Source organism: Danio aesculapii, chromosome 2 (genome assembly GCF_903798145.1).
Source record: "Danio aesculapii chromosome 2, fDanAes4.1, whole genome shotgun sequence".
Classification (NCBI taxonomy): domain Eukaryota; kingdom Metazoa; phylum Chordata; class Actinopteri; order Cypriniformes; family Danionidae; genus Danio; species Danio aesculapii.
This window is the reverse complement of record NC_079436.1, coordinates 31,415,573-31,443,479: the sequence shown is the minus strand read 5'-3', so window position 1 is coordinate 31,443,479 and position 27,907 is coordinate 31,415,573. Positions and strand designations below refer to the sequence as shown.

At 33.1% G+C, this 27,907-nt stretch overlaps 3 protein-coding genes across 3 annotated transcripts; 1 reads left to right on the top strand and 2 right to left on the bottom strand.

Moving 5' to 3' along the window:
• Nucleotides 1–238: 238 nt before the first annotated feature.
• On the bottom strand, nucleotides 239–17,138 carry stard3nl (STARD3 N-terminal like). Its single transcript, XM_056477290.1, has 9 exons — nucleotides 17,030–17,138; nucleotides 10,753–11,020; nucleotides 8,542–8,619; nucleotides 6,200–6,277; nucleotides 5,445–5,498; nucleotides 5,232–5,349; nucleotides 4,700–4,798; nucleotides 2,159–2,214; nucleotides 239–2,067 (listed from the first exon to the last, which is right to left on the bottom strand). Exons 2-8 carry the CDS (start codon nucleotides 10,954–10,956, stop codon nucleotides 2,162–2,164), a joined length of 684 nt encoding a protein of 227 aa, XP_056333265.1. The 5' UTR covers nucleotides 10,957–11,020; nucleotides 17,030–17,138; the 3' UTR covers nucleotides 239–2,067; nucleotides 2,159–2,161.
• Nucleotides 17,139–18,480: 1,342 nt separating this feature from the next.
• epdr1 (ependymin related 1) lies at nucleotides 18,481–21,961 on the bottom strand. Its single transcript, XM_056467128.1, has 3 exons — nucleotides 21,610–21,961; nucleotides 19,727–19,935; nucleotides 18,481–19,637 (listed from the first exon to the last, which is right to left on the bottom strand). The coding sequence occupies exons 1-3, from the start codon at nucleotides 21,828–21,830 to the stop codon at nucleotides 19,447–19,449; spliced, it is 621 nt and encodes a 206-aa protein (XP_056323103.1). The 5' UTR covers nucleotides 21,831–21,961; the 3' UTR covers nucleotides 18,481–19,446.
• Nucleotides 21,962–22,620: 659 nt separating this feature from the next.
• Nucleotides 22,621–25,063, top strand: nol7 (nucleolar protein 7). The gene is made up of 8 exons (XM_056467115.1): nucleotides 22,621–22,892; nucleotides 22,990–23,050; nucleotides 23,194–23,249; nucleotides 23,554–23,582; nucleotides 24,115–24,154; nucleotides 24,238–24,359; nucleotides 24,450–24,527; nucleotides 24,619–25,063. Exons 1-8 carry the CDS (start codon nucleotides 22,621–22,623, stop codon nucleotides 24,690–24,692), a joined length of 732 nt encoding a protein of 243 aa, XP_056323090.1. The 3' UTR covers nucleotides 24,693–25,063.
• The last annotated feature ends 2,844 nt before the right edge of the window (nucleotides 25,064–27,907 follow it).

The window sequence follows — 27,907 nt, the reverse complement described above, 5'->3', positions numbered from 1 at the left end:
CTGCGGTAGGAAAATGTGGTTGTGTATGAGCATACCACAGGCGGAGCAGCTTACTGGAAAGAAAACAAGCAGCAGTTTCACCACAGCTCGATTGACTGATAATTCATTAACTGTTTGTCTTCTTAATCTCAGCTGTTATTTGAGGTTGAACCATCCGTGAGAGAGCAAACTGACTCTGGGCAGGGGTTTCCGCTCCCCCACGCTTTCACACTGCACAAACCATGCAGAAAGACACGCTTTTATTTAAAAAAAAAGATTTTAATACATAACCAAAGAGAAGGACACAATCTGCAATTATCCTCCATACTTGAGGCGTTGTGATCCAATTATTTCAAGAAAAATCTGAGCTGCAGCACACCGGGAAAGAAATGAGTTGCAGCTTTCAAATTTTAAGTCAAATCAAATGAACTTTACAAGTAATTACAACTTATACTTACATCAAACTGACTTCAAAATATATGAATTAAATGATTTATAAGCCATGAGGTTTTTTTTATACTTTATCTTATTGACGTTCACCCAAAAATGAAAATGTCCTCATCATTTACCACATTTACATTAACATTTAAATGAACAAAAACTAAATATTCAGAAAATGATAACAAAAAGCAGCCACTAACTAATTTTGATTAATTTTGGGTGAACTATCCCTTTAAAAATGATTCTTTTTTAAGTTGTACAAGATCTCACTTGATGCTTTAAATCAGTTTAATGTAAAGTAAGTTGAAACGACTTGTAAAGTCTTTAAATTAAAAATGAAAGCAACTATTTTTAATGAATTAGAAATACTCTTTTTTTGCAATGCAGATTCAGAAGCCCTTATTCAGTAAACTTGGCACATGTAAACGCAACCAGAAGTAGAATTCTATATTTTGCACAGGGATGCTTACTGAAGTGAGGCAAAAGGCAAATATAAAAATGTATTACATATCCATGCATCATTACTAGCCATATATATTCTTCATTTAATAAACTTATTTCATGCAAGCGAACCGAGCATCTGTTGTCTTTCTGTTCATTTCAAATACTTGTAGAAAAAAGCATTAAAAAAAGAGAACCACGAACTCCTCATACACATTTGAGTGGCAGTGCAGACCTGAGACTATACTGCTATTCACATTTAGGTCCTTTCCAGTGATGCATGTGAGATCCATGTGTTAATCTGCGGCTTTACTGTATATATACACATGTAAGACGGCAGTTATGTTTCATAGAAGCAGTTGAAGAGTGTCAAGCAAAATGTCGTGTTCAACACTGATATCTTTTGCTGATCAAGTTCAAAACACACAATAAAATCCTTCATTTTTCAAGCAACACTGCATAAACAGAGTAGATTATTGTTTAGTGGTGACTATTAAAAGGGATAGTTCACCAAAAAATGAAAATTCCATCATCATTTACTCATCATGGACTTGTTTCAAACATGTTTGAGTTTCTTCCGTTGAACACAGAGGAAGATTTATTGAAGAATGTTGCCACTGGCTTTCATAGTATTTTTTGGTTCCTGCTATAGATGTCAATGGCTGCTTTTCTTCAGAATATCTCGTTTTGTGTTCAACATAAAAACTTGAGATTGAATAAATGAGATGGAATTCTTTGGTGAACAACCCATTTAAAGCTAAAGTTCACATAAAATGAACTTTAAGCTATTATGCATTATAAAAGTTTCAAATCTGTATTCACCATTGAACACGGAAGAAGATATGATGTTGTTATTGACGGTAGCTATTCACTTCCATGTTATTTTTTTCCCTACAACAGTTTTTAATTGACAATTATTAAAAATATCTAAAAGAACATCAAAACAGAATTGAAACTTGAATTTGAGTAAATGTAAATTGTTCATTTTTTGAGAAGAACTATCTATTTGAGACAAACATATAAAAAAGATTGCACTATAAGCTTGTGTGTTCATGTAGACACGGATAAATAAAACTGCTGTTGATGGCGATGGTGTATGTAAGGCAGAGTAACTGTCTAGTTCTGGTCAAACAAACACACACGCACAAACCCATTTTAAGACACACAGCTTGGAAGAGGCCAAAAGTCACTGTTTAACCTCAGCACCTGATGAAAGAAAACATATTAGGATATTTTTAATAATTTATTAGTTACTTAACATTGTATAAAAGAATTATTTAAATGTTGTTGTAAAAACCTGCTAGACGATGGGCTTCCCTAGATCATGCTTATCATCAAGATCTTCATCTGAGTCTGCAGAAGCAAAATACCATGTTTATTGCGTCTTGCACCGCTGTACCAACACAACATGTTTACAAACTAGCAAAAAAAGAATTTGTAATAAATTCAGTGCTCAGCATATATAAGTACACCCCTCACAAATCTCTCTTTTAAATTCATATTTTTAATCGGAAGCTATACAATGTTATATTTGTGCATATACATTAGATTAGTCAGTACTGAAACCAAATCTGGAGCTTATCTAACCAAATAACTTACAATAACGGTCCAAAAACTGGTACACCCAAATTTATATGTTATAGAAAAATATTAAATACAAATTAACATAGAGGAAAAAAATCGAGCAAATAACCTTTTTAAATTTAGTGGAAATTTTGTAGTTTGTACATTTTTTTTTTTTTTGCAATATTTTGCTTGAATTAAATTTTATTATCTTTCAATTTCTAAATGTGCTTGGTGACTAAAATATTATCTTAATAAGTATATCTGTTTAATAAATATGTTTTGATAAGATTCACCAAAATCCATTGCCTTTATTCACTGAGACATGGATAAAAAAAAAATTCCTTTTCAAAATGGGGTGTACTCAATTATGCTGAGCACTGTGGTTATATTTCTTAGTACATGTAATTTTGGTGCATTTATCAGACATATTTTTCTAACACATTTGCTTTTTCCACTTTTGTGTGATATTTGAAGACATCTGTGGTCATTAACAATAAATGAATAACAAATTAAAGGGACATAATGTCAAAAACTGTTTATTTCCTTCTCCTGAATTGGATGTTCCTGATTCAATTATCATCAAGTGTAAAACTACTTTGTAAAACTAGGGCCACCCAAACATCTGGAAATGTAAGGTGCGTTCATTATCAAAATTACCACAAATTTGAGATTCATACTAGAAAAAATGCATTTACATCCTTGCACAAAAATGTTTTTACAGCTTGTAAACTGGAAACTTCATTAAATGACTGCTGCACATTTATTTAAGCCATTGCCTCAAAAATGTGTACCTTAGGTCATAAACAGCTCTGAGTAAAATGTCAAGTGTTGTCATACTGAAATTAGTAAGACAGTAATTATGTGTCCTTAATCCACCTGTAGCATGCATGTGTGCTTTTTTTGCTCAATAAACAAGTATTAGTTGTTTTAATGTTGAAAATAATTGAGCTGCTACAAAAGATGTAGGATATCATTTTTATTTATAGTAAAGTCCCTCCTGTTAAATTAGATTTTTATTTTTTCCACAATTTCTGTTTAACAGAGACATGTTTCAACACATTTCAAAACATAATAGTTTTAATAGTTCATTTCTTGTTTTTTCTCTTTTTATTTATTTAAATAGTCAATATATAAACATAGTGCTTTAACATTGTGTTCATATAAACAGACAAAAAAAAAACTATGAAGACGACATCAGTACAATACAAGCAAAACCTGACAGTATCAGCATCGTTTTGTCCATTTGCAATTATATTTGGAAGTAATTTATGAATGGACGCCACATGGTAGTGACCTTGGTGAACCATTTAAATTAAGTCTTATTTTTTCCAGACTGAGGAAATGCCCACTGTTTAAATGAAGGGGGAAATTATTGCTTCCATTTGATTGAAATCAAGTATCTTGCCAAAAGAAAAGTTAAGGCAATGCAATCCAATTTACTTTTTGACAAATTATTATTTTCATATACAATACCAAAGACAGCAGTTAAGGGATTTGCACCTTTACAAAACATCTTTACAAAATATTCTGGAGTAAGATAAAAAAAAATATTTGACCAAAATACAGATAATCTGGGACATAACCAAAACATATGAGCTAATGTTAATAGTTAATTTCTAATAAACTATTTATTTTATTTTTGCCTTGATAACAGTGCATATAGTGCATAATATTTTATTAGACAGTTTCAGGATACTTGTATTCAGCTTAAAGGGCCATTTAAAGTCTTAACTAGGTTTATTAGGCAAGTCATTGTAAAACGATGGTTTGTTCTGTAGACAATCGAAAAGAAAATATTTAGGGGGCTAATAATATTGACATTTTAGTTTTTTATTATTAAAAACTGCTTTTATTCTAGCCAAACAATATATAATATTTGATTTAACCAATTTATGTAATTTAATAAACAAAATTTTAATGAAAGAGATTCACCTGAAAGGCAAATTCATTTAAAAATTCACTAATATAATTTATATTTCTAAAAACACTTCACTGTGGACCTTGTGAGCCAATTATTTTACTACACAAATTTGTAAAACAATAATTAACTGTAAGATGGCAATGCTTTAATTATTTTTTTCAAGCCACTTAATAATATTATATCTGCAATATCTCTAGCGCTCACCGCAGTGCACCTGAGCTCTAACAGTGATATTTCCTGGAAAATGCATGTCCGTTAACGTTGAAAAACTATCATGAGAACATTAAAGCTATTAACTAGAGCCATCTGTTTAAATTAATAAAAAAAAACTGCAGACAATAAGTCATTTACCAGCCAAAGATTCAGGAGGAGAGTAAAACAGGCCCTCAGATAGGGGTCCCGGGGGTAAAAGAGGTTCATGTTCCAGCCGATTCTGCACTGAAAGATACCCTGCATCACAAAACAAACATGTTAGCTTAAAGGAACAGTTCACTGAAAAATGAACATTTACTCACTATTTACTCTCACTCAAGTGATTCCAAACATTTATAATTTCTTTATTCTGTTGAACACAAAAGAAGATATTTTACAGAAAGCTGAAACCTATGACTTCAGTATAGGAAAACCAAATACTATGATATCAACAGTTACAGGTTTTCAGCTTTCTCAAAATATCTTCTTTTAGTGTTTAACAGCATAAAGAAACTGAAACAGGTTTGGAAAAAGTAAGTAAAGGGGGAGTAAATGTTGACAGAATTATCAGTTTTGGGTGAATTATCCTGTTAACAATGGCATAATGGAAAATTAGATATAATTAGCATTAGTTACAATGTGCGTTCACTTTTACTGAATATCAGTGTAAATAAATGTATCTGATTCTCACTGATTTCATCACCGGCCTCCTGAGGAAGGACTTTGAAGTCCAGCAGCCACGTCTCAATCCAAGCCAGAATGAAGGAGATGATGGGTAACAAATACCCAAACGCCCCCTGAGACAGCAGCTGGACAACACAAGGACATTAGTGGATCAATGCTAAATTAATAAAGTGTAATTTTTAAAATGACAAAAAAAAAAGGTGTTGAATGAGAAACATACCTTTGACACAACTACTTTCACTATTAAGAAACCAGTGGTGATTGCTGTAGTTATCTGTAATGAACAAAGGTTTGATTAAGCCATTGTTTAAGTCATACACTTTTGTGTATCAACTGAAAATTGTATCATATTTTGGCAATACTTTGAAATAATGGTCCATTAGTTAATGTTAGTTAATGAATTTATTTACTAACATGAACAAACAATTAGTAATACATCTATTACGGTATTTATTCAACTTTGTTACCACTAGTTAATGTTATTTAAGTTAAATAACTTCAGTTCTTATTAGTTTATATTAACTCATAGTGCATTAACTACTGTTAACAAGCACAACTTTAATTAAGTGTTCCCCATATTTTTATAAAGCTATTTTAATACCTCCTTCACTGGAACATGCATTTATCAGAATCAGTCAAGATCATAACAGCCAACAATCTGTTATTTTAAGGAGTTAAGCTCTTTAAATTACATTTTGCTTTATGCTAACATGACACCAAGGTAAAAATTGCGGCTTTAATGCATTTCAATGGGACATTTTTATCCTAATTATAACTACGTGTAGGCTACTTAGCATAAAAACTATTTATAAAAAGGTATTAGGAATTACAATTTCTTTAAAAATAGACCTTTTCGTCAAAATGTACGCTGTTACAAAACTAAACAAATATGAATAAGGATGAAGAGTTGATGAGTAAAGCAGCAGCGGCCTCTGGTGGATAAAGGAAGATTATAAATAAATAAAAGTTTCCTACCGCAATGGCCCACCAGTGACGCAGCTTACAGACCGCATACGCCAGAATCAAGGCTGCAAAGCGGAACACGGCCAATAGCTGAGGAGAAAAACATTCAGTCAGTAACATTAATGGGGGCTTGTGACAAAAAATTTACCCACAAATTTAAAGAGGCTTAAAATGGCCCTGCACAATGAAACGGAATATTGTATAATGGTTGTCATGGTTAAAATAAAACATGAAAACTAATGAAAAGTGTACTTTCCTGGGATTACACTTGTTGCATATGGGTGTTGTTTTAGTAGAGAACAAAACACAATCAAAAATTTCAATTAAGCTTATGAATGCAATGACCAATCATAGGCATTTATACAAGTCACAGTTGAAAATTCGTTTGGATGCACAATCACTGACTGAATCCTGTCCAATAAATTCATCAAACAGAAAATGCAGATACAACATAATTAATAAATTCATCTTGATTTTTGATTGAACGATTGATGGGTGCTAGACTATGGGCATGGACTGAATTTGTCTGTGTAGCAATTATGATGTGCCATTTTCACAGTAAGCCTATATCAACTGCAATAATTAACAATGATAATTCCTGTAATAATATTGTGGCCTTACATATAGAGGTTCCTACAATAGAGCTCTAATTTATATAGGGTTTTCTTTAATATTTTATTTACAATTATTGGTAAAAGTTCATAGTGTTCTGATTGCTTTAAGAAACAGTTTAAGAACTTCAGATAAAGTACACCTCAATAAATAATTAATATAAAGAAACTTTTCTTTTCCAAGCAAACCAAGCAATTATAGCAAACATTTGTCATGAAAACTAGTCAGGTTATCCTGTAAACTGTTTCCAAGGTTGCTAATATAAAGAAATCTTTCTTGAACATCAGATTAGCATATTATAATAATTTCTGAATGAGCATGTGACATTAAAGACTGGAGGAATAAACAGAAATAAATGTGTTTTTAAAAAATGTTCCTCAAAAGCATTTCACAATATTATGAGTCTTACTCTGATGAAACAAATGCAGCCTTGAAGGCTGTAAGACACTGTGAACTTTTGCACAACAATGTACAAAACACAGATACACATGCTATCTAACTTTCAGGACTGGTTATTCAACATTTCATAAATGATTTGTTGCATTCAAACTTAACAGTTAAACAATGCTGTCGGGTAACACTTTCGAAATGGCATTAAGGTGCATTAGCGTAAATCTAGGCCACACTGGATCTTAGAGGGCAAAGTCAACAGGATTAATTCCCAAATTCCAACCTGTATTAAAACATAAATGTCAGTTTTTTCCCAACAAGAACAACATTGTCTTGTTTTTAAAACCTTCACCACACCAAGCCAAAAAATCTCCCATTAAAAATGTTCAAAGAGGTTTTATCACATGCTTGAGTGCACAAAGACAACTGGATTTTTGCATCAAGGAAACAAACCACTTTATTAGCATGTGACTGCAGATAAAAGGCTAAAGAGACAATTATGTCATCATTATGTCATGGTCTTTTTCTTCAGTGGACTACAAAAGAAGTTATTTTGGAAATTGTCCACAGAAAGAAAGTCAGTAGGTTTCACTGTTTTGCATTTAAATGGCTTTTTCATAGGTCATACAGGTTTGATGAGGCCATTAACGTCTTAAGGCCCGAGTTGTTGTTTTTTTGCATCCATTTTTTATTTCTCTTTGCTATTTGGGCTTATTAGAACCTAATTCGAATAAAAACTTAAGTATCATCTTTTGATATGATGTACATTTAGAGAAAAATGATCTCCATATGAGTGGACTCGTGGTCCGAATTTACATAAAACACCTTTTCCTGAATTTTTTTATGCATTTTTAACACAGATTTTTTTTGGAACTTGCTTTGACTATCAGAGAGTAAAAACAATTTATTTGCCCATTTTGGACAGTGGAAAATAGCATTTGGGACAATTTATATGCTGCAAAACAGTTGCAGGATGACACTGTTTGTCTTTAGTCATGTCATGTCATATCTTTGGATTGCAGATTCACATATCTCTTTGTTGACAAAAAGCTTTAAAATAATTATTAGAAGTACCTAAATATTATTTAATTAAAACCTAAATAATTTAATAGCACAGGTTCACAAATGTAACAGCCACACAAACGTAACAGCCATGACATCCATAATGCTGGGAAATATACTTTTTATATTATTGTTATTATTTATGTAAACATTGTAATTTATTTTTCATTTGAAACTTCTTATTTTGAATACTATCTTATATGATTTATTAGCTAATATTTGCTTTCATTAATATTATTGGCTTGGGTAACTGAAATTAATAATAAGATAGTTAATTGGGCAATACTTACAAATATGTCAAAAAAAGACTTGTGGTAATCATACTTCAACACCTCTTGCTCCAGCTGCTGCTGTATACCCCCATTGACCTGAATGAAAAAAAAAAATGAAAAAAATATTTAAGGTCACTTAAAGGTCAAAGATGAGACACCTCATTTTGTGCACATATGAAAGCATTTTAAATGCAATACATTTTCTATTTTAATGTTTCAAATAACTTAATATCAATGTTCAAAATGAGAAAAAGTTGAGAACATTAAAGGGCACCTATGGTGAAAAATCTACTTTTCAAGCTGTTTGGACAGAAATATGTGTGGGTATAGTGTATAGACCGTCATATTGGAGTGATATAAACCTTTTTTTTTAAATATAACAACATAAAAACGGTGGACCAATTGGAGCGGTTTTCAGACCGACCGCAACTTGACGTAGGAGTGCGGTCCCCCCGCCCACAGAATTGATTGACAGCTGCGTAACATGTCCTGGTAGTCACGTGTATAATCATATCAACAAGAGAAGACGAGCGCAAAGCAACCGGGAATAAAAGGTCTGTTCAGCTGGCTAGGATCATCATTGATCATCAAATGTGATCAAGAAGAGTGAGTTTCACAAGTTTAAAATGTTTTAAAACAGTGCACGTGTGTAATGAATTACAGCTATTTACTTCCGCTTTACTTCATCAGCACAGCCGCGTGTCAGGACAATTATAAAAGAAGATGCTTCAATCCCGGTCTTGCTGTCCAAAACATTGTGGTTTGAGCACAATGACTTAAAATAAATTACAATGAATTAGTGTTTTAGGGCTGCACTGTCATCCTTCATTAGAGTCTTTTATTATGTCATCAAATGACAGATGTTCTATATTTGACAGAAAAGTTGTTTTGGATATTTATAAACTACTGTTGAACTCAATCAAATTCTAGTGGGTGGCAGTCTATGGCCAATATATCTCAGACTGTGGTAACACTTTAGTTTAAATCACAATGAATTCAATTAACTACTGGCTTATTACCTGCATATTATTGCGATACTATTAGTTTTTTGTTAGTCATAAAGTATTATTTACCCTACATCCCTAATCTAAATATCTATAAACCCTACTACTACCTTGCTAACTATTAAAAAGCAGCAAATTAGCAGTTTATTGAGCTATAGGTCTTAGTTAATAGTATGTTAATAGCATGAATTGTGACTTGAGACTGTTACCATAACTTCAAACAAAATGTATTACAACTAAAATACTATTAGTGTATTTTTTTCACATTAAAATACAATTAAATTCAAGTTTATTTGTATAGCTCTTTTAACAAGAATTATTGTTTCAAAGCAGCTTTACAAAAGGTGCACATTATTGCATTACAATCAAATATTAGAAAAGGTAAGGTCATTAGTTACCATAATGTTATTATTTAAATAACAATAACTAATTAACTATCAACTAATAGCTTTTTAACACTTAATGTTGTTTATTTTTATTTATTGCCACATCAGCAACTTTCAGGTATTTCATGGCAAAATAAATATACATAAAAATATGACATGATTAAAAACAAATTTATATTACAATATAATTACTTAGACAAATATTTAAATAGAAATAAATAAATATAATTTACACTAAAATATATTTAAAGTTAAATTAGACTTTTCAGTTAAATTTTAGCTAAATAATTTAAGATACTTCTAGGTGGTTCCTTTTTAAAAATGTCCATCAAAGTACTCTCCTTATAACAAATCTTGTCTAATGGCATTCAAACTTCCACATTCCATCAAAAAATGTTTCATGGTAAGAGCAGCTTGGCAGTAATTCCATTTAGGGGGTGCTTCGTTATTCAGTATATACAAATGAGTCGATTTAGAATGTCCAATTCGACATCTAGTACAGACAGTTTGTTCATGCCTGGTCTCAACACTATCATTTGCAAAGTGTCTTTCATTTATTTTCAGGTTAATTTTGTGTAACTTATTATTTATGCAGTTGTCCCATTCCCTTTGCCATGTTCCGTTTATATACAAATTAATTAAATTTCAGGGCCTGAGGAGGAATTAAATGTTCTGTCACTTTCAAGGAGACACACTTAAAGTTATTATATATAAACATTGTTAACCTGCAGTTATATAGCATATAGGTGATGTCTATGTGTACATGTTCAATGAAGTGCTTTAGTGTAGTAGGTGCATGTGTGTTATATCATCTAATGGAAATGTGATGCCCAACATACATTGAGCTCAATGATCCACAGCAAGGTGACGAACAATAGGTCAAAGGTCACGAACAAGCAAAAGGTTCTTCGGACATCAGAGATGCCCTTCTTCTCTCCTGCTTCATAGGACTCGACGCGAGCAGAAACGGGAGTGGAGTTAATGTTACCCAAACCGCCTAAATTGGCCCTGGAGCCCACACTGCTGCTGCACTGGCTGTCCATTACTCCAGTCACTCCATTTACACTCACGCTTTTGGAGACTCACGGTCTGTAGTCATGCCTAGTCCTGAAACGACAGACAGAAAGTGGAGTCATTTCACACAAGGTTCAAAGGTTTATAGTTATTGCTGTTAGATAGGCCTTTGTGATCTCTTTGAATAAACAAAACCACCAAATATCATAAAGGGTGTGTTCAGACGTGTAGTTTGGTTCTCTTGGTTCATTTGGAAAAGAATATATACATTATTTGTTGGTTTGATTAGCTCTGACGCTGAGCAATTCCAGCGTTATAGATTTGACATTTGCAGTAAAATCTCAAAATATAAATTCACAGAGAAAGTTTATGTTAACATATTGAAACATGTTTATATTTACCAAAACATCAAACCACAAAGATATGGGATCAATCTGTAAACATGTTTTATTTTTTAAATGTAGAAAATAAACATGCTTTATGAACGTGACTAAAAAAGTTATCGAGTTTACAGTAAACTAGGGCTGCACGATATTGGAAAAATTTGACATTGCAATATTTTTTCCCTGCGATATATTTTGCGATATAAATACAATTTCACCACATGACTTAAATGGTTGGAAAGTCAAAACTTCATTGGGATGATTTTGTATAGGAGTGAAATATAAATATATTTTATGTAAATGATGGTATACATATAATAAACATAAAAAATATACATAAGGAAAAAACTACACTCATAAATAAACACAATGGAACAAATGTTAAAGTGAAATAAACAGTGCTTCATGGTTTTCTGGGAAGAGTCGAACAGTATTCAGGTACATTCAGGTACAAATTGAACAATCAAATGTAAAAGAGCGTTGTATAGTCTTCATCATATAAACAAATTAATAAAATGTATCTATTTTCTTAAGAGAATTATGTTCTTTTTAATTTGCTTTAAACTCCTAAAATGTCCACATATAGGCCTTAAAACTGTTAATTTTACACTCTATAAAGGTTACCCTGTGGATTCTAGTCAACTATATTCTCAACTCAGCATTGCATAGCGCAGTGTTTCCCAACCCTTTTCCTGGAGGCACACCAACAGTACATATTTTGGATGTCTCCCTTACCTGACTAATTAACTTCAGGTTTTCAGGAGTCTCTTCTTATGTTCTAATTAGGTGATTCAGGTGTGTTTGATTAGGGAGACATTGAAAATATGTACTGTTGGTGTGCCTTCAGGAACAGGGTTGGAAAACACTGCTATAGCGGACGCACACATTGTGATATTGATTCTCAAATGATATATTGTGGAGCCCTACAGTAACCAACACACTTTGCACAACTTGAAAGAAATAATGCTAATTAAAAGGATGAGAGTTGGATCTGTATAGAACAAAAATGATTGATTTTTATTTTATATTTTAAAAACTTAAAAAATAAACTTCATTATGGATGTGACAGATGTGAAATTGCTACTTGTGTGACTTTGTTAAATCAAATATAATTGTTTGAAAACATTGACAGAGACATTTTTGAGTATTTGTACAGTACTGTAAAATACAAGCCTATACACACAAAAAATAGAAAGGGTTTCGCTATTTTGGTAAAAACATTTTTTTTTTTTATGATACGAGCAGTTTCATTTTGTATGGAATTGCTCCATTGTCATTTTTAATACTGAGCAAATAAAACAACCAAACAAAAATTTATTTTTCATTTATAAATGAGCATGTAGAACAATTCTGTGTGCTGGGCTGAAATGACACGTGCATGTGATGGCATTTGTATCAGGTGACATCTTGTGACATCATGTTACTATTTCTGGATTGTTTTGATGTGTCTGGTCTAACTGTCTTCATATTTTGGATATGCCGCATTAAACCTGATTTGGAAATGAACCAAGTTCTTTTGTTCAGTTTGATTTAGTCAATGGTCAAACATCAGCATTCACACTGGCACCAGAGATGTTTTAAAGGCACAATGTTTAAGAGTTTTGTCATTAAAATATATTTAAAAAACACTAGAACAGTGTTCTATATGTCATTGACTTATGCACTTACATTATCCTAAATGCTTTGAAAATAACACAGAGAAATAAGCCATTTTAACTAGTGATGAGGACTGTGTCTTTTTAAATCATCATGCAATAGACGTCATACGCCCTTGATTTCCAGATTGGTTTCATAGAAAACAGGGAAACATCAAAGATACTTTAATATATTGTGCATTTTATTAGACTGCACAGAGCAGCATTATAACATTTACCATGTAAATATTTACTTTTTGGGATGAACTACAACTTTAATACTAATTATAGTGTGTGACAATCAAGGTCGAGATTTCAAAATTCCCTTATTTTCTCAACAGGAGGTCTGAATTTATTACATCTACATAAAAATAATTATTAAAAACAGATCTACTGTTACAAGATTAGCAATCAAGTTTCTGCTTAAGTTGCAGCCATCATTCCACAGGATTTTAACCTTTTTAAATGATCTTATTTAACCACAGAATTACATGTGAAAAAAAAAATTCCCATGATTCGACTGAGACAGTTTCATCAATCAGAGAACTGAAACAAGTAAATCACACCTAAAGGACACTTATCCTCCATTCACAAAGTCATCAACACAAACTCCCTGTGCTCTCAAACTGTTTGTGTGTGTGTGTGTGTGTGTGTGAGTGTGTGTGTGTGTGTGTAAACAGTGTTGTTGATTATATAAACTTGTGATAGACAATACAGAAAAAACAAATATTGTAATATTTAGTTTTTCTGCAATATAATTTTGCGATATATTATAAATACAATTTCACCAAATCACTTTAACATCTCTATTTGGAAAAAAAAATCATAACTTTTGATTGATTAGAATAATTTTGTAGGACAGTGTATCTGCATAACATACGAAACGATCTATAAGCATAGATATAAAGACATAAATTAAATAAACAGGGCTTTATTGGTTTTCTGAGGAGTCGTACAGCAATGAGACAAAGAACTTAAAGAAACAAATGTAAATAATCCCTGTATGGTCTTTACTGTATAAATAATTATATATAAATAATCTTTGTTAAAGCTACAAACATCATACATTTCTTGTGCTTTTAAGCTCTCTTGAAATGCTTAATCGTCACAGATCTTAAAAACACATGAAAAACTTTGCAATGACAAACTATTGTACAAGGTTAACTATAATCCAGACTGGACATTGCGCATGCTGTAATATGACTATTGCGGAAGTGTACATTACGTGCAGCCATAATATGAACAACTAACATCTTTAAACCAATCGTTTTAGATTTAGCTGTCTCTTTTTTTTTTTTTTTTTGATTGTGCCATTTGCAATGCTTCATGGGATTGTAGTTTTTCCCTTCTTGTAGCATAACAGCTTTTAATTTGTCTGGTCTGATTTTCAAGTTTTTGTTTGTTTTGTTTCTAAGTAAAGTTTCACTCCTAAGTTTATTAGTTTCAATTCAAGTTTTATTTATCTTTTTATTTATTGCCCATGGGTTGTTAATCAATTGCATGTGTTTGATCAATTGCATCTCTTTACATTATAACAACTTATTCAAAACACAATAGTTCTTCCAGAACCAGTGCTGCATAAACATGGACAAAAGCTAATGCAATCATTTACACACTAGGGCTGCATGATATTGGAAAAAACTGACATTGTGATACATTTTATCCTGCGATACATATTGCGATATTGAGTACATTTTCACCAGATGACTGGAATAACTCTATTTGGAAAAAATGAATAATAATAATAATAATAATAATAATAATTTATAATTATATATTCATTATTTATCATTATCTATCTATTATTATACTATCTATTAAATGATCTTAAAATAATTTTAGACTGACTGTGATAATTTTGTAGCAGAGTGCATCTACACAAAATACAATAAATAAATCACGAGTATTGATAAATACAGTAAAGCAAAAATGCAAGTCAAATAAACTGGTTTCTGGGATTCTAGCAACATTTAGCTACACAAATTGAATAATCTAATGTCAAGTATAACACAATTACAATTCATCTTTTTTGTAGTTACAAATAGTATAATTTCTTGTGCCTGAATGATTCACCTGGCTTGAAATGTTTACAGTCACAAGTCCTGAAAACACTTGCAAATAACAATCATTTAAGAAACTTTACAACTTCATGAGTGTCTTCAACTGTGGCTCCTGATCAACTACTGTATAATCTGGATTCAACATTGCAGATCCTGCGATGTGACTATTGCAGATGCAAACATTGTGATATCAATACTGAAATGATATATTGTGCATCGCTATCCTAACGCTTCCCTAGAATACTTAATTCTAATTGGACAGTCAAAGCATCCAATGGACTCATATGTAGTATCACATCCATTACACCTAACATCAATCCACGGAATCCAGATTTCCTTTCACACAATTTAAACTCAAATCATTATTTTGTAGATACATACAGTGCTCAGCATATACAAGTACACTCCTTACAAATCTATCTTTTGAATTCATATTTTTAATAGGAAGCTCTACAATTTTATATTTGTGCATATACATTAGATTAGTCAGTACTGAAGCCAAATCTGGAGCTTATCTAGCAAAATAACTTACGATAACGGTCCAAAAACTAGTACACCCAAATTTATATGTTATAGAAAAATATTAATTACAAAATTAGTAAGAGAAAACAGGAAAAATCAAGAGAAGCAAAAAAAAATTATTTTTTGCAATATTTTGCTAGAATTTAATTGTATTATATTTCAATTTCTGAATCTGTTTGGGGACTAAAATATTATTTTAATAAAAATATCTGTTTAATAAATCTGTTTAGTTTAAATGCACCAAAATACATTGCCTATATTCACTGAGAAATGGATACAAACATTCATTTTCAAAATGGGGTGTACTCAATTATGCGGAGTACTGTAACTTATTGGCAATGTACAATGAAAACATGTTTATCTCCAAATTAAAATATCATGAAACTTGAGAAATACAAAGCTCTCTCTCTGCCAAATATTTTGAAGGGGAATCCTGAAGAAGTCTGCTACCATTTAAATTCAATCACAACACAAAGGACTTTTGTGCAACATAAGTGAATGGTAACAAGCTTTAGTAACTAGGCATGAAAATCTAGTCCAGCGAGTCTTATCAGGATGATCATTAGGAAGCATTGAGTTTATGAGAACAGTAACTGTCTGTCAGGTCAGTTGGAAAGGTTCCTCTTATTGATGTCATTAACCGAAATACAGCAAGTCCAGGAATTTTCTTGACTTCATGGGCCACACTGTTTGCATATGACAAAATATGCCTGACCAAAACAAAACCACGCAGGGGTTTTCTTCTGACAAATATTGTATGAGTATTTTATATTGTTCTCAACTACCTCGTAATGTTTACATGAGAATGGTTATGCTTTAATCTATAACATCACAAAATGGTCTAGTTCCTTTTCTTACAATAGAAATCATACGAAGCAACCAATTAAAACAAATCAAGAGTTCAAGTTATGTAGTTCACTTATGTTTTGCATTGAGGTAAAGTTCATTTTATATTCACTCATTCAGACTTTCTCCTTAAAATGAGTTATTTTCGGGAAAACCATTGCAAAATCCAAATAGGGAAATCATATTAGCAGCCAATTAGGTTACTATCAAAGTACTACACTTACAGTCAATTAAATAGTGCTAATGTTGTATGTAAGTCATACTTAAATGCATCTTCAGACCGAATGTTCAAATTAGCATGGCAAACAATATAGGGACCGTTCAGAATGAATTAATGTGCGAATATAAAACCAACTTTGCAGTATTTATTATGTTCTGCAGAATCATTATTTCCAAACCTGCAAGCTATAAGGCTAACTAGCATGACACTAACACGAATGCCAGGGCGAATTTGTCAAAATGTTACATTATTACGAATCACATATTTACATTGTGTTAACTACAACGATGAACGGCTAAACGAAAAAGCCAAATTCACAATCTCTCTTGAAAACAATTTATCCGGTTACATCGAGTCTGCCTATACCGCATAATTTCCCGTCTCGTTAGCACTGATTTATCAAAATAAATGTCAGATAGGCTTGTCGTGTCGCTTACCTTGATGTGTAATAATATAAAAGTGTGCGTTGTGTTACAGCCAACCGACAAAATCAGCAAACATCTGTGACGTTACAAATTCCGCACCATCTGACCAGTTTCGCTTCAGTCAGACAGGAAATGGTGTTGTTTTGGAAAATGGAATTGTGGGATATGTAGTGAAACACGGAAATGCGACAGGTCTACCCATTGTCCACAGTTCTACAAATCAAGTAAGCAAACACTATAGTTCATTATAATGTACGAAGTTTTCCTTTATGAAAATTAACCATGGTTTTTATTATAATACAATTGTACTTAAATAATCGATTTTTAGGCTAGGCTACTAAATGTATAACCACCTATTCATTACAAATACCACTGTTAAACTAAGGTTAGTACATGAACCGTTTTTTGGAGTGATTTAGCTTTATTTTAGTCTAACACACTGTGTCTATTAGAATACATTTTCAATATGTAATTATACATTAATACCCCTAAAAGTCAACATTTAAAATATTTTTTAGTTTATTAATTTACAAAGACAATAAAATCAAGTGGCATTTGCAAACAAATGATGCTACAGCCTCTATCAGAACAAATTTGTTGAGTGATATTTTAACTCATAGGGGTCAGTAGGTCATTTTAGTCCAATTGTGAGCTTCATTTTAGTGGAAGTGTGAGGTCAGTTTTCCTCAAGTTCACATACAGTATGTGTCTTAGTAGAGTTACCAAAGTCATATTTTACCACATTAACTTTGGACAGTTAAGTGTTCAAACCTTTTTTTTTTTTTCTGAACATATTATGAACACACATGTGTAATCCTGGACCACAAAACCAGTATTGCATGGGCTTGTGGGAATAGCCAAAAATACACTGTATGAGGCAAAAGTAGTGATTCAAAGATTTAAAAAGATCACATTCAAATGAACACATTGTACAAATTTCCTTGTAATATATATATATATATATATATATATATATATATATATATATATATATATATATATATATATATATATATATATATATATATATGTATGTATGTATAAACGTATTTTTGACCAGTAATATGCAACTTTAAAGGAAATTTTAATTTTTGAATCCTCAGATTCCAGATTTTCTAGTTGTATCGTAATATCCCATCCTAACAAACCATATAGCATAATTGTTCAGCTTTTTATTTTCAGGTTTTGTGGACTAGCGTCACATGTAAACAAATGAATATAATGTATATATCAACATATATCTATACGATAATTTGAATAATGTTGGTAGCCACACAGATGACAGTCACTAAATTCCCTGTATTTTTTTTGCTATGCAATGAGAAATGTCTGCTGTTCTGTTTTTCAAAATATATACTTTTTGTATGTGTCGTGAACAAAAGACAGAAATTCATGTCGTTTTGGAAAAACTGAGTAAATATGTATTTATGTTTGAACTATATCTTTTTAATGAAGACACCTAACTTTGCTCTTCACAATGATGTCACTAGCTCCATTGAGTGCACTGTGCCTGAGATTGCATGTCTGCATCCAGATACTTTTGTATATTTTAGCCTTTGTATACTTTTAAGTTAATCAAGATATGGAAACAATAGCATGGCTTAAAACTAATCTTATTAAGGACACAGACTACTGCTTTCATTTATCAACAAATAACCGATGCACCCAATAAGGTCTTGATTAACTGTCTGATATAAGGTATCCATTGTTAAATTGATTTTCTCAAACAATGTGGAAGTTAGGTAAACAATTTTATTCAAACGAAAATCAAATTATTAAGCTTTCTGCAGATATAAAACAGCATTTTAAAATAAACAGTATAGCATCAATAGTGTAATAAACCCAATTAAAGAGAAAGTTCACGCAAAAATATACATTTCTGTCATCATTAACTCACCCTTTACTTGTTTTAAACCTTTAAAAGCTTCTTCTCCTTCTGTTAAACACAAAGAAGATATTTTGAAAAATGTCAATGTCAAGTTTACACTTTTCCTAAAAGAAATATATATATAATTTTTCCTTAACAGTGGAAAGAAACTCATAAAGGTTTGAAACCATAGGGATAAGTAAATAGTGAAAACCTTTTCATTTTGGTGTGACATATCACTTTAAATGCTAAATAAAATAACTAGGACCGAATATTAACTGTTAAAAAAGAAAAAAAAAGAACAAAAAGTACTAGATTTGTCCACCCTGTGCATTAAAAATCAGGCTTCATAAGATATGAGGCACACTTCACACTATAAATTATCAAGAACTATGAAACTTAAAATGAACAATCCTGGTTTATTTCAAAGCATTTAACAGTATCTGCACTCATTCCATGTGCTCTTTGTCAGTGTAATACTAGTTATTTGAAAGCCATCTATTTATTATGGATGATCTACTGCAGAGCCATATGTTATTTAATGCTGAGCAGACATTGATTTTCAGCAGTCAGATGTCATCCTCTCAGACAGAGCAGACAGGCAGGTGCTGGGTGGATTGAACACCTCTGGGTCACTGATGCCGAGCTGAAGGTCAAAGAAGCGAGTGGATGTGGTCACACTGCTGTTTTTGGTGTACGTCTCCTGCACAGGATAGCAGTCTTTCAAAGTGTACACACCAACCCAAGCTTCATCTGTCAGAGACACAGAAAAATGTGCAGTTTTATCACTCAGGTATAAAAAAAGCAATGCCATTTGAAAACTGCACACTAAATAAACATACTTTTGCGAGCTGGTTTGCGATCAGACCACTCTTGGACCTCGATCATATCTCCAGGTCCTCCAATGAAGTACTGGTCCTCGTACGTAGAGTTGAGGGGTATATCAAAAGGGTCCCAGGCCTCCGTCAGAGCGAGTTTTACACACTGCTTTGTAATTTCCTCAATCTGGAATAGCACTCCACTTTTGAACAAGTAGATGTACTCAAAGAACCTTATAAACAAAACATAATACAAATACTTTAATGCAAGCAATTTGTACATTTTTATTAATGTAGTTATAATAATGCTGTTTCTGATTTACTCACAATACAATAATTATATGAGGTTTTTTGTTCCACTTTTGCCTTTTAATCTACTATTTAGATCAATTCAATGGTGAACATTTCAGACAGTTATTATATTTTTCATTCATTCATTCGTTCATTCATTCATTTTCAGCTTAGTTCCTTTATTAATCTGGGGTCGTCACAATGGAATGAACCACCAACTTATCCAGCAGATTTTTTACACAGCAGATGCCCTTCCAGCCGCAACCCAACACTGGGAAACACCCATACACTCTTGCACACACTCACATACTGTACACTACGGTCAATTTAGCTTATTCAATTCACCTGTAAAGCGCATGTCTTTGGACTTGTGGGGGAAACCGGAGCACCCGGAAGAAAAACTGCGAACACGAAAAGAACATGCAAACTCCACACAGAAATGCCAACTGACCCAGCTGGGGTGAGGCGATTGTGCTACCTACTTACACAGTGCTGCCCCTATTATATTTTTCACCTACCAAAATTCAATGCTTTCATTTTTTTTTTATACTGGGTATTGTTTTCTGATACAAGTGACTAAACATTCTTTAATCAAGATAATTGACATGCATAGCAAAATTACATATTATACAAAGTCACACAATATGGTAAAGGTAAACATTTTTCCTTTTGAATTCCCTGATAGCAGATCATTTTCAGAAAACAAGACTTCTTATGTTGTCATTTTGGTTCTCAAGTAAATTTATGTTGATTTCATTAATTATTATTACTGTATTTTTATGAATAACCGTACAATTTGAGAGTTTTTGACCAAAAACTGATGATAATAATAATAATAATAATAATAATAATAATAATAATAATAAACAGAAAGCCTAGATATTTTTTCTCTTTTTATTTGTATTTTGTCAAAAAAAAAAAAAAAACAATTTGAGGACTATTGATTTAATGAACTGTTATTATCATATTTTATAATGGCTAATAAAATAATAATAATACTACCAGAAATATTAACAATTATATTATATAATATAAAAGTATATTATATCATAATTATGTAATAATGATATAATAATATTTCAGTTATATATATATATATATATATATATATATATATATATATATATATATATATATATATATATATATATATATATATATATATATGTATATATATATAGTTTTTAGAGTATATTAAGCATTAAAAAGGAAAAGGTAATAAAAGGTTAAATTAAATTAAATAAGATAATGTTATAATTACATTTGTAAAATATTGTAAAATTAAATTCAATAATGTTCAACTTAATTTGTTTGTTTAAATTTAGCCCAAATACATTTTTTACAACCACTTAACCTAAAAAAAGTAAATCCAAGGAATCATCTTTGAATCTTTTGTTTTTCAGTGTATTTGTTTAATAACTAGCCTATTACAATAGCCTACAACAGCTACTGTTACTATACTATAACACTTTTATATAGGCTATATTGTCTCTTTTTTACATTATCACTTTGCTTTTCAAGTATATTTTGGGAATGTTTTTAACTTTTATAACACAAGACAAAAATAATGACAGCACGCGCATTACAGTGTATTTCATAACATTATGAAGCCGTACTTCTTGCATGGTGTGTGTCCAGTCTTCTGTTCCAGGACCCTGATTCTCTGGTTCTGGGCGTCATAAGAGACCGCTGCCCGTGTGTTTCTCCCGGTGCCGTGATCATATTCAACCGTCCGACCCTCCCACTGCAGCGGCGCGGGGCAGGGCTGAGGGGCCGCCCGAAAGCCCAAACACACGGACAAACACAACACCTGCCATAAAACAACAAACACCGACATCTCTGCTAGCGCACCGCAACAATGACGAGAAAATGAACAAAATCACAAAACGATTCAGAGGCCCTTTAAGTGGAGCAGAGGGATGTTTGGGCGATGCTTAATCCAAATGACAAAATACATTGGCAGCAGCATCCATGTCACGAACACGTCAGAAACAGCGATTGGTCAGATATCAGACCCATATGACAGATTATTTTGCACAAATCGAAAAAAACTAAACAAAATAGTTTATTGTATTACTAAATTGCGTTAAAAATATAATTATAATAAGATTAATAAATAATAACAACATGTGTTATTATTTACAACAAATACAATATTATATTTCGCCATCATTTTGAATGCTCATGTAAATAATAATACCTATATACCTAAACTACTATATGCAGTTAAATAATTGCTAATTTTACTAAGTTTTAATTACCTAATTATTAATACTTAATTATACTTAATAATAATAATAATAATATATTATTATTTTTGTTTACATGTTTTATTGCAAATAACATTGGTATTTCACCATAATATTTCCGAACATTTTCAATAATGAATTATATCAGTTTGCCATAATCATAACAACAATAACGATACAAGTTTTAATTATTTATAATATTGTTAGTGTTTAATCTTATGTCTGATCAAATTCTTACTTATCAATGTGCACCTAACAAAAAATTATTTAAATATAACTCAGAGTAGTATACTGGCGTTTGTCGTATTATAATAAACGCCGCCATTTGCATCAGTTTGTTTACAGAAGCAGGAATCGCCGAGACACCCAAACCACCAGATGGCAGCATCTTTTTTTCTGCCACCACCTATGGCTTTAGTATGTTTGTCTTCAATATTTGTTCAAAGTTGTTGGTATTTAAAATGGCGAGCCCCGTACAACGTGTGTGCTAAAATCAGGCTGTGTACGTTTACAGAGACTGATAAGATGTCAGATTTAACACAGACTCAGTTTGAGTCCAGCGATGATGAACTGCCGGAGGAGGTCGCCTTCGACGCGTCCAAACAAGCGGCGCTGAAGAGCGTCAAAGATGCGCTCGTGTCGGCCAAAAGGTCTGCCTGTGTGTGACAGAGAGAGAGTCAAATTCATCAATACACACATGAGCTGATGGCCCTTTAACATTGTTTCTTTCTTTCCCTTTGTGTTCAGAGAAAAGAACTTGTTGAAGGAGAAGCGAAGAAAGAGGCAGCAGCTGTTTCAAGAGCAAAAGGTTGGTCGATTCATCCGGTCTTAAAGATGTCCAATATGTTGTTACTTGAATTTGACCAAGCAATGTATTTATCCACATATAATAGTTTGTGTAACATTTGTATCATTCCACACATCTTGAAGTGTTATATCTGTTGTTTTTAGAAGAGAAAGCGACTTCCTGAAGACCTTCTGGAGGAATTTGATACAGAAACTCAAAAGTAATTTCTTGCCCCTAAAGAGTAGTTCACTCAAAAATGAAATGACCTCAGGAGTATCTTCTACTGAACACAAAAGAATATAGGTTGAAGAATGCAGGTTGCAGCCATTGACAAGAATTACCATGCACCAGCATTCTGTAAAATATAATTTTGTGTTCAACAGAAGACAGAAACTCAAGTAGGTTTTGAAATTTAAATGAATTTTCATTTTTGTGAGAACTCCCCTCTTATTAAAATGACAATAATTCCCCAAATCAATTAGGAGTCTTAATAAACTCTTTTAACTCTTATTCTTTCAATTTAGGCAGACTGAAGTTACGGATAACAACAAAGGTAACAATCAAAAACCATAACATTTACATTTTCTGAAACTCTACACCAGTGGCCATGTCAGAGGTGTTGAAGTGTGTGTGTGTGTGTGTGTGTGTGTGTAACTCATTTTCACTCAAAATGAAAGTGGTCAAAAATAAGAGCTACAAATGTATGTGTCATTTAAAATAACTTTCTCATATATTGTTGAAAATACTAAGAATATGCACACTGTATAAACATGAGATCTCTCTGCTACTTAAAAGATAGTTCACCTAAAATTGAATATGTACTCATCCTCAAGTGGTTTCAAACCAAGTTTCTTTTTTCTGTTGAAAACAAAAGAAAATATTTAGCAGAATGTTGGAAAACTGTAACCATTGACTTCCATAGTAGGAAAAAAAACTTTCTTCAAAACCTCTTGTTCAATAGAAGAAACTCAAAGGTCTGAAGGGCGAGTAAATGATGACCATTTTCATTATTGGGTGAACTGTCTCTTTAACACTGTGTTTAGTCAGCTGATTAGAGTATTTATTGACATAAAACTATTTTGTAGATGAGGAAGAGACGAACACGTCAGAGACGATCTCTAAGAGGTAAGTATAATAATAATCAATGCACACATTCATCTTACTCTCAGGCTTCCACATGTATATATGAGGAAAACATCTGATTTTAGTTTACCAGAAAACTACACAGTAATAAGACTGAAGGATGAATCTGCTTCCAATTCACTGCAACAAAGCGCTGTGGACTTCATTCAGTCTCGCTTTTACGGACCAAGAACCCACAGAACCACCAGTAAGCTCTCGCTGTGCTCTTCAGAGCCTGTTTTTATTTTTAGCAGATTTAGTTGAGCAGCTGGATATCAATGTGTACTTTAATTTACAGATGCAGAGCTTCTGTCCCTCAATAAGAAGAGGGGTGCCAACAAAGGTGCCGCTGTGCAGTTTGCAAATAAAAAATGGGGTGAGTATTGAGATTGTGTTCAGGGATATTATGTCCTCAACGTATGTTTTCAAATGCATCACGCTGAGCCGTTTCTATTGTTCATCTACAGCTGTTGACGTGAAAGCAAATGTTGCAAAGACCAACAAAAGGTTTATGCATAAAGAGAAACTGATTCCTACTTGAGATCTGAAGCAGGAGAAAGGAGTGCTGAATTAGGAGTTCAACAGATGAGGAGGACTGTTGGCTTTCATCCAGCTGTTTCTGACCACGTGGATCATGTGTTTCTAAAGGACCCCTTTAAGGATTTCTGACCTCTTGGAATCTCATAGTCAAGCATATTCAATTAAATATCAAATAAGATTGTGTTTGCTCATTTAACAAGAGATGACTTGTCTATGGATTCAAACTTTAAAAATAAGAGGCAGGATGTGAGTTTGCTTTGTATGCATATTTACTGTACATTTTAATAAATGTAAACCTGATCTAGGAAACGAACATTCTGATCAGTTGCTTTTGTAGATTGTTTGACTCCTAAAACCCTTTGACTACATAAATCACGGGTGATTTCATTCATTTTCTTTTCGGCTTATTTCCTTTATTAATCAGGGGTCGCCACAGCGGAATGAACCACCAACTTATCCAGCATATGTTTTACGCTGTGGATGCCCTTCCAGCTGCAAGCCATCACTGGGAAACATCCATGCACTCATTCACGCACAGACAATTTAGCATACCCAACATGGGGAGAACATGCAAACTCCACACACAAACGCCAACTGACCCAGCCGAGGCTTGAATCAGCAACCTTCTTGCTGAGGCGAGCGTGCCACCCACTGTGCAGCCCGTGGCTGATTTTTATATACATTTTTTTTTTGTGTGTGATTTTTAATCAACCTGTGGCTACAAATTAAATTTCACTTTTGGCCCTGATGTACAGAACAGAGCGTGTACTTTGTGCATTGGCACATTTTATTTTATTTTTAATTGCAGATACAGATTGCTCACACATGAGTCATTAATTGTTTTACATTACCTAGTTTGCCCTCAAGGTGTGCATTTGTCAAACATCTAGTGATGACCCATACTATAAAACAGAGTAAGTTGGAAGGCTTTGTGTTTATGTAGAAGGTTTGGACAATGAAACTAAAATGCCTGGTTTTAGACCATAATAATTCATTAGTATGATGTAGGGCCTCTTTTTTGCGGCCAATGCAGCATCAATTCTTCTAGGGAATGACAAAAGGATTTTGAGCCAGTTTGCTTGCAGAATAGTGGAGGGGGCACTACGTGATGCTGGTGGAGGAAAACATTTCCTGACTCGCTCCTCCAAAACCCCAAAGTGGCTGAATAATAGTTACATCTGGTGACCGTGCAGGCCAAAAGAGATGTTAAACGTGTATATTGATCCTGTGGAGCTCCTGGTAAACAGCTTTGGTGGAAACAGTCTTGAGGTGCACATTTAATCCTGCAGCTATGGTTTTATGTTTTCATTGGATGCAATCCAGGTTGGCACCCGAACATCCCTTTCAGACAGCTTTCTCTTGAGTCCACAGATACTCTTGTTGGATGTGGTTTGTCCTCCTTGATGATATGCTCACATTACCCTGGATATCGTGGCTCTTGATACATCACAAAGACTTTGTCTTGGTCACAGATGTGGCGACAAGATGCACACCAAAACATCCTCTTCTGAACTCTGATTTGTCACCCATAATATTGTGTCAATTTCAATATTTTAAGCAAAACTGTGCTATTACTCACTTAATTAAACCTTCACACGCTACTGTTACTGGTGGAATGTGTAAACAATGCAGATTGGCCACCAGGCTGGTCAAATTTAGCCCTGAAACCTCCAACACTAAATTGGCCGGTGTTTCAGGTCATTGTCCAACCCCTCTATATACTTTGGTCCTCCATGTTTCACACCAAAGACTAAAAACAATATGAATGACTCGTCTACACTTCCTTTCATTGTAAAAAGTTGTAACAAAATAGTCCCAGTTTGGCTGCTGCCATCTTTTGGACTTTGAGTCTGTGCAATAGTGATTATGAGCAGATGATGCAAGATGAAAATCCCATTCAAACTACTGCAAACCCAATCGCAAAAACACAATTATAAGACCAAACCTGTTTTTAGAGTATCAAATAACTAAATAAAAGCAAAGAAGAAAATTAACACAAGTATTTACCACTGGGACTAATGGTAAAGAAATGCAAATGCAATTAGAATTTTTTGTTTGGTTCACGTCCTAAACATTAACATAGAGAGGTTGGGTTTTATGACCTGTACTGTAGCTAGCCACCAGTCAATACTGACCACTTCGAATGGCCTTTCAAACATTTTTTCTTAATCACATGCACAGATGAATTGTTCACCACGAAACTAGCAATAGGAGCTAAACCAATATGAACAGCATCCATATGGTTGTAACGCCAAATTGATACTACACTGTCTAGTGTTCTCAGTCTATCCATTTAGCCTTCGCATGGCTGCAAACCCTTCACTGTACCCTGACGCACACTTAAAAAAAAAGATAATAATTACATGTCACAATCTGTGATTGGTCAGCTTGGTATTGGTGACAAGTGAAGGTGAGGCCAAGAGCCATGGGAACAGAGTGAGGACAAGAGTTTTTAACATGTTTAACAAACGCCAAGTCCCATGGAGCTACAGACGGATACTTTTGTTTAGATTTTACAGATTTTGATTAGAGCATAGGGATGAAACCTTCTGGCCATCTGAAAAGAGCCTAATTTTTTTCACACAAAAGTGCCAAATCAACAATATGTTGAAACATTATGAACCAAGTGAAGTTTATTTCTAAACTTATTTCGAGAGGATCGCATGCTTATGATTGTCCACGGCTGGTCCCGCATTAGCTTATGATTGATTCACCAATCAGATAATTCCTATTCACTATAAATAACTAGAGTTTCTTTTCTCAGTATCTTCATCTTGGAGGAATAGCCCGACCCACCCCTACTCCCCCGCCTTTCTAGGTGGGCCACATGGCAACCCAATGATTAGCACCGTTGCCTCACAGCAAGAATGTCTCTGGTTAAAGTCCCTATTAAACCAGCCATTTCTGTGTGGAGTTTGCTCGTTCTCCCCATGCTCGCATGGGTTTTTCCATTTTCCCGGGTATTCCGGTTTCCTCCCACAGTCCAAAAAACTGCACAAGCTAAGTAAATTAAACATACCAAATTGGTATCATAGTCAAGCTCTTAGCAAGCCATACATCTCTCCTTAGCCATCCCTATATCTGTCATTAGCCAGATATTAGTCTGGGGAGTTCATCGAGATCTACCAGAGCTCAAACTCCCCTCTCGCCCTGCTAATGGGAGGGAGCCCAGGGCTCTTATACACTCAGGGCTCTCTCCCAGGACATATGCCAAAC

Coding starts and splice junctions, on each gene's coding strand:
- epdr1 (XM_056467128.1), bottom strand. CDS start 21,830: ATGTCGGTGTTTGTTGTTTTATGGCAGGTGTTGTGTTTGTCCGTGTGT. Junction 19,936..21,609: donor GGACACACACCATGCAAGAA/GTACGGCTTCAT, acceptor TTTGTTTATAAG/GTTCTTTGAGTACATCTACT. Junction 19,638..19,726: donor TCGCAAACCAGCTCGCAAAA/GTATGTTTATTT, acceptor TGTCTCTGACAG/ATGAAGCTTGGGTTGGTGTG.
- stard3nl (XM_056477290.1), bottom strand. CDS start 10,956: ATGGACAGCCAGTGCAGCAGCAGTGTGGGCTCCAGGGCCAATTTAGGC. Junction 5,499..6,199: donor GTCACTGGTGGGCCATTGCG/GTAGGAAACTTT, acceptor TGTTCATTACAG/ATAACTACAGCAATCACCAC. Junction 5,350..5,444: donor TGAAAGTAGTTGTGTCAAAG/GTATGTTTCTCA, acceptor TGTGTTGTCCAG/CTGCTGTCTCAGGGGGCGTT.
- nol7 (XM_056467115.1), top strand. CDS start 22,621: ATGGCAGCATCTTTTTTTCTGCCACCACCTATGGCTTTAGTATGTTTG. Junction 22,893..22,989: donor GCGCTCGTGTCGGCCAAAAG/GTCTGCCTGTGT, acceptor CTTTGTGTTCAG/AGAAAAGAACTTGTTGAAGG. Junction 24,528..24,618: donor GTTTGCAAATAAAAAATGGG/GTGAGTATTGAG, acceptor GTTCATCTACAG/CTGTTGACGTGAAAGCAAAT.